This window comes from Barbus barbus (genome assembly GCF_936440315.1).
Source record: "Barbus barbus genome assembly, chromosome: 20".
Taxonomy (NCBI): Eukaryota; Metazoa; Chordata; class Actinopteri; order Cypriniformes; family Cyprinidae; genus Barbus; species Barbus barbus.
Window position 1 is genome coordinate 20,984,528 of NC_136748.1, and position 7,100 is coordinate 20,991,627.

At 44.6% G+C, this 7,100-nt stretch overlaps 1 protein-coding gene across 1 annotated transcript in view; it reads left to right on the forward strand.

Moving 5' to 3' along the window:
* LOC306885969 (shootin-1-like) overlaps positions 1-7,100 on the forward strand; it is a 34,689-nt gene extending 27,589 nt beyond the window's left edge. The window contains exons 11-16 of the mRNA XM_079442807.1: positions 2,899-3,016; positions 3,198-3,283; positions 4,366-4,472; positions 6,058-6,102; positions 6,264-6,390; positions 6,480-7,100. Coding sequence (XP_079298933.1) covers positions 2,899-3,016; positions 3,198-3,283; positions 4,366-4,472; positions 6,058-6,102; positions 6,264-6,390; positions 6,480-6,604 — 608 coding nt within the window. The 3' untranslated portion in view covers positions 6,605-7,100. The remainder of the gene's footprint in view (positions 1-2,898; positions 3,017-3,197; positions 3,284-4,365; positions 4,473-6,057; positions 6,103-6,263; positions 6,391-6,479) is intronic.

Consider the following 7,100-nt stretch of genomic DNA (forward strand, 5'->3'; position numbering starts at 1 on the left):
CATAATGGCGTTTTTGCGCTTCTTGGGCCCTCCCGAGATGCTCCCTGACGAGCGGCATGACTCGGTCGATCCTCTCCCTCATGTCCCGGACGTGCTCAATGGTGGACCGATGGGCGGCGGGCTGCTGCTCCCAGGCCTCTTTGGCAACGTCGAGCAGCCCCCGGGGCTGTCGTCCAAATAGGAGCTCGAAGGGCGTGAACCCAGTGGAGGCCTGGGGCACCTCTCGTATGCCAAAGAGGACATACGGAAGCATACGGTCCCAATCCCGACGGTCCTCAGCAGCCACGCGACGGAGCATCTGCTTCAACGTCTGGTTGAATCTTTCTACCAGCCCATCGGTCTACGGGTGGTATACCGTGGTGTGAAGCTGCTTGATATTGAGGAGGCGGCAGAGGTCGGCCATCATCCGGGACATGAAGGGGGTGCCCTGGTCGGTCAGGATCTCTTTGGGGATGCCGACCCGGCTACACAGCAGGAAGAGCTCCTGGGCAACCGCCTTCGAGGTGGCTTTGCGAAGAGGGATGGCTTCTGGGTAGCGGGTCGTATAGTCCACGATGACGAGGATGTGTTCATGTCCCCGGGCAGACTTTGGCAGCGGCCCTACTAAATCCATTCCTATCCGCTCGAAGGGCACCTCGATTATAGGAAGCGGGATTAGCGGAGTGGGGGGAGGGGTCCGTGGCGACGTCCGCTGGCACACCGGGCACGCCTGGCAGAATCTTTTAACGTCGGCATCCAAGCCGGGCCAGTGGAATCGGTCTCTGATCCGTTGGATGGTGTTCTGCGCCCCCAGGTGGCCAGCCATCGGATGAGAGTGGGCTAACTCCATAATCGTCGCCACTTTGGAGCGAGGTACCACCAACAATTTCACTTCCTCCCTCCTCCGCTGGGCGACACAGTATAGCAGGCCATTCTGGACCACAAAGTGGGGCATTGGGTGGGGTGGCGGATGCGCGTTTTCCCCTTCGATTACCCTCACTTGGGCCCAGCAGTGTTTGAGCCGATCGTCCCCGAGTTGCTCCTTCGCAAAGGTTCCCTCCCTCCTAGCCTGTTGGAACACATCATAGAAGAGGTTAGCGGTTTGAGGGAGGGACTCACCATCTCTGGCGCTGTCGGTTGTCACGAGGGCCGGTCGTCGTCGGGGACCTCGGCTCGGCTTCTTGCGACGGCGGTTCCCGGCTGGGCTGGCAGGCTGAGCAGCAGCGGCGAGCAGACGGTCGAACCCTGGCCAGTCTCGTCCGAGAAGAACGGGGACGGGGAGATCGTCAACGACGCCGACTTCGACTGGCCAGGTGCCCGGGGCCGCTGTGATGGTGACTTGTCTGGCTGGCACACGACGGGTTTCGCCGTGAACGCAGGTGATGGGGATGTGCGCTTTGGCCCTCGTCGGCGGTGGCAACACCGTGGGGCGGATCAGGCTGATGGCACTGCCGGAATCCAGGAGGGCCTGGTAGTAACGGCCGTTTATTTTTACCCTGGCGTGCGGTCCCTCTGGGGGTGGCCTTCGATGTACCGTACAACCTGCCAGCCAGGCCCGGTCCGGGGAGCGCGGTGGATCTGTGGGCATTGGCTCATCCTGGGCGCCGGGAACCGCTGGCCTGCCAACTGCGCGCTGGGTGCCCTCCGGCGTGCGTCGCTCCGGGAACACCCTCCGGGGAAAAGGCGGTGCTCGCTCCCCAGCCTCCCGGCGTTGCGTTGCCTCCGCCAGCTCGATGGCCTCCACTAATTCCCCGATGGTTTGCGGGTTCCGCATACCCGCCGCCTGCCGAAGAGGACGGGGAAGTGCTCGAAGGAACCGGTCCACCACGACTCGTTCGGCGACCTGGGCGGCGCTGGGTTCCCCAGTCAATAGCCAGTGTTGGGAGAGACGCGATAGTTCGGCAGCTTGGGCACGGGCTGGCAACAGGCTGTTGTACTCCCATGTGTGAAACAGCTGGGCGGCCGAAATGGGGGAGAGGCCGACGCGGGCCAGGATTTCCTTCCGCAACTCATCGTATGACTCCATTAGGGAGGTGGGAAGTGAGAAATACGCCTGCTGCGGTTCTCCGGTGAGAAGCGGTGCCAGTACCCGTGCCCATTCTTCCCGCAGCCACGCCTCCCGCGTCGCGATGGCCTCGAACATCTTCAGATAGTTCTCGATGTCATCGTGTGCCGTCATCTTCGGCAAAAGTTGGGTGGCTTGTACGCGGGGGTCGGGCAGCGGAACCCGCTAGGCAGTGGACAGGCGGAGGGCAGCGATCTCTCTCTCAGTCTCTCCCTGGCGAGCGGCCATGTGCTCCACTATTTGCTGCTGGCGAATGCTTACTTCTGTTAGATGCTTTAACAGTTCCTCCATGGCTGGGGAGCGGCGGCCGCCGATACCTGTCTGAAATAGAGTGAAGAGCAAAAAAAAAAAAAAATTACTTGGGGCTGTTATGAAAGTCGGCGATCCTTCAGCAATCTGCCCGCATTCTCCACCAGTGTAGCAATATATTTTAAAATGTCATTTATGTCTGTGATCCAAAGCTGAATTTTCAGCAGCCATTAATCCAGTCTTTAGTGTCACATGATCCTTCAGAAATATGCTAATGTTTGGTATTCAGGAAATCTTTTCTTGCTATAATCAGTATTGAATTTATTTGTATTGAGAGTTCAGTATTGTGAGGGAAGTCTGGGTTTCCCTGCTTAGGCTGTTGCCCCCGCGACCCGATACCGGATAAGCGGAAGATAATGGATGGATGGATGAATTTATTTGTTCCTCTAAACATTTAGTGGAAAACATCTTTAATTAATAAAAATATAATTTTCAAAAGAAAAGTGTTTTATTTGCATCTGTGGTAAATAAAAATATTGAATTTCTCCCAAAACTTTTGAACAACACCCTAAATAACCCAGTGTTTATATCTCTGTGTTTTGCAGTGGAGGAACTGAAAAAGAAGCTCCAGCAGGTCTCTAACCCACCGCCAGCTGCCCCGGCACCCCCTCCTCCACCCCCTCCCCCACCTCCTCCCCCTGCCTCCTCAAGCAACCCACTCAGGTGAGTGTCTGTCTGTGACGAAAGCCATCAAAATGAGGAAATACAACTTAATAATAAAAAAAGATTAGATGAAAACTGCAGTCGACAGGCTGTTTGATCATCAGGAAGTTTCAATGACCCTCAAAGTTTCAATTTTGCTTTAGTTCTCCATTTTTTTTTCTTTTGTCTCTATCTCTTTTAGTTCATTACTCTCTATACTTCGTAAGAAAAAAGATGTAAGCACTGAAATTGCATTAGTGGAGAAGGACTCCTCTAAGAAAACCCCAGGTAAAGTTCATTTCCAATGAATAAACCTGCTCAGGTTAAAAATTTGCTTTATAATAATTAATAAATGCAATAAAAGCACAGTTATCAGCGATGGCTGATGGATCAAGGTTTTTTCTTTGTTCCGTTTCATTAGCAGGGCTGCCCTGCAGTCGTGTTCGCTGTCGAGCCACATGAAAGATTTCAGACGTTTATGTTGACCTTTTTGAGCAGTGTTGAATATCAGTTAGAAAGTTGCAGTGCATTCCATCAGATGGAATATAATTAATGTACACTGTTTCACATAAAGTAAACTTGTGTTCTTCATCACAGCAAAAATGAAAATGAAAGACTTGGGTCAAGTTCAAGTTTGTTCTTAGCCATTTCTTTCATACTTACACTAAAAAACAAGATGGGAGAGAAAGAGGAAGAAGACTTGCAGCTTGTTACTGAAGGACAAACACTTTTGTACATAGTTTGAACAAGTCATGACCCATTTATGCGAAAAAAAAAAGGACAATTCTTCAGTTATTGGCATTATGTTCAGTTTTATAGAAACTGACTGGTGAACTTTAGCTTTCCTTTTATCACTAGAGCTAGATTAACTTTTTCACTGGGTTTGAATATTTTCAAGGATTGGTGATCTTTCCAATGGACTGACTAAAGTTATTTCACATACTATAATAAGTATAAGTTCACGCCAACATTTGTATGATTATTGACCTATACTCTAGCACTGAAACGCAATGCCAATTTAGTGCCTTTGCAAAAGATAATGTTTTTAGAGAGATTTTTATCATGTCAGAAAAACATCAGACTAGTAAGCAGATAATATTAAATTTTTTTGTTACAGTTAATGACAGAATGACTAAAAGTGTTTGCCAAGGCCACTAAATTCTCTTGACAAACATCACAGATCAACTTTCTTTAGATTTTTTTATGAAAAAGTTCTGTTTAGTGGTGGCAGTATGGCTGATATTATTCAGTGTCTGAAAGGACTGCTAATGAAAAGCAGCAGATGTGTTTATCTACATCTGTGTTGATCTGTTTAAATTTTTTCATAGAAATCCCATGTCTGTCCTTGTTTGTGTGTGTGTGTCTGACAGAGAAGGACATCAGACATCAAGCTGTGGATGAGATGATGCAGCGTATCAAAAAAGGAGTTCAGCTGCGACGTGTTTCACAGAGAACCAACAGAGCCAGACCAGGACCGGTACACATTTCATACAAACACAAAACACTCACTACTTTAAACTTTCTTTTATTCAGTTAATCAATGTCATTAAATGAAATGACTAATGATATGCTGATGAAATATTTAGCAAGGACGTATTAAATTGATCAAAAGTGTAAAGACAAAAGATTTCTATTTCAAATAAGCGCTGTTTTTTAACTTTATTAAAGAATCCTGTTAAAAAGTAGCATGATTTCCACAGAAATACTAAGCAGCACAACTGTTTTTAACTTTAAAATGAATATTAACAAGAAATGTTTCTTGAGTACCAAATCAGCATATTACAATGGTTTCTGAAGGATCATGTGACAGTGAGACTGGAGTAATGACTGCTGAAAATTCAGCTTTTCCATCACAGAAATAAATTCTGTGCGATGGAAAACACCAACATGGATGGAACACCAACATAAAATGATGGAAAACACCAACATTTTACAATATATTAATATAGAAAAAAAATTGTAATAATATTGCGCAATATTACTGTTTTTGCAGCCTTTGTGAGATAAGAGATTTTTTTTTTTTTTTTACTAAAATTAACATTTTAAAGGGGTCATGAACTGAGAAATAAAACAATTATCTTGATCTTTTGACATATAAGAGGTCATTGCACAGTAAAAACATCCTGTAAGTTTCTTTCTTATTAATCTAAAAACAACTTATATTGAAGACAGTCTACCAAAACGACAGGTTGTGAAATGTACAATTCTATGATGTAACAGCACAGCTAAACACTGCCTCCGCAGAGGAAGATCAATGCCTGCTTCCACATCACTGCCTGTTTAGCCCCGCCCACTGGTTCACGCATGTAGTGTTCGAGGGAGGTGAACGCACAGGTCTACGCAGAAACCAAGCAATAAAGATGGCTCTGAAGACAACAAGATGCGGTGCAGTGCCAAGTTGTGGAAAAACTGTTTTTGCATTGCCTTCCTTCTGATCCCACAATTGGGAAAGTGTGGATGATCTTTATTTTTAATGAAGATCCATTCCAGACCGCACCAGTAAGAACTTGGTCTTTTGTTCACTTCATTTTACCGTGGATTTATTTACAAACACGCTACAATTCAATGCAGGATTTTCAGACATTTTGAAATTAAAAGACGACTCTGTGTCGATTATATTGGATCCGACAGTAATGTCGCAACACACAAGTGTGAGTGACTGTTTTCATTACGTGGTCACTATTGCTTTGTCTGTTAAATTGTTTGATATGAGTATTTAGGCGTTTTAAACATAAATCACAGCAGCGTCCACCTGTGAAGGATGTAGGCTGTCAAACATACACAAGTGTTAGCCAATCAAAGCAGTTGATGTTTACTTCCGACTAGTCTACAGACCACCACGTCTATTCAAACAGAGCGTTCTGATGAGGGGGGTTAAAAACAGGACAGAAAATAACCTATTACTTCTAAATTATGTTTTTTGTTGTAAAAATCTTGATAACATTATAAGTGGACCTCAGAGAACAGTACAAAATAAAAAACAGAGGCAGTTCATGACCCCTTTAAATATAATAACATTCAATTACATAGCCTTCTTAATTGTTTCTCTGCTTTTCCTGCAGAAAGAAGGGACAAATTCTGCCATACAGGAACTTCAGGGAATCCTGGTTAGGATTGCTTTATTGATTTTTATTTATAATTGATTATTAATATTATCACTTATTTTATATGTAAGTGTATATATGTTTTTATTATAAAATAACAAACATATTGCAATATAATTCAAATGTGTTTAGCTGTTGGTATAGTAATGAAATCTTTCCGTTAGAACACCACCAAGCGTCCCGGCCCCTCCTCCTCGCCTGGGACACGCCCTCCATCGCCATCACAGAAGTCTGAGCTGGAGAAAGCCCTGGAAAGACGGAGGGAAGCACTGAAGGCTGCAAAAAATAACAGTCAGTCAAACAAACACACACACACTTCAGCACATTTTCTATCTCTTGAGCCAGATCATCCGTTTAACTTTTCAACCCTTCCCCTCCAGCGAATTCCAGCACTGCTCTGGATCTGCCCCATTTTAAGCCAGAACCAGGCCAGACCACAAGGGACCAGGACACACCACAACACACAACAACCAAAATGTGCACTGATCAATTCAAGCCTTCATAGGAGCTCATTGGTTGTGAATATCTGCTCTTTTGTGTAGAGCCATGTATTTACAAACCAAAAGAAAATTTCTTCCTGCACCAGCATAGTTCATCCAAACTAACTAAACATGTGATTAAAAAATCATAATGCACTGAATTATGTACTGTTTTTTTCCCATGTAATACTTGCAGAAGCCATAATGTGACTTAACAGTATCAAGCATATGTTTTTTTTCATTTGCTCATGTTTTTTTGGCTGGGCCAAACAATTTACACCCAATTGTTAGTTAGTTTTCTCTTTTGTTTGGTTCAAAGTGTCTATATTTAATTTCCATATCCATAAAAAAATAGTTTTTATATAATCTACGAATCATTGTTTTAGCATAAACTATCTTTCAATTAAATATTGTTTTACTATTTTTTTTTTATTAAAAAAATTAAAAAAAAATGTTGGTTTCCACAAACATGGCCACAACCATTTTCAACTTCATATTAATAAAAAATGTTTCTTAAGCATC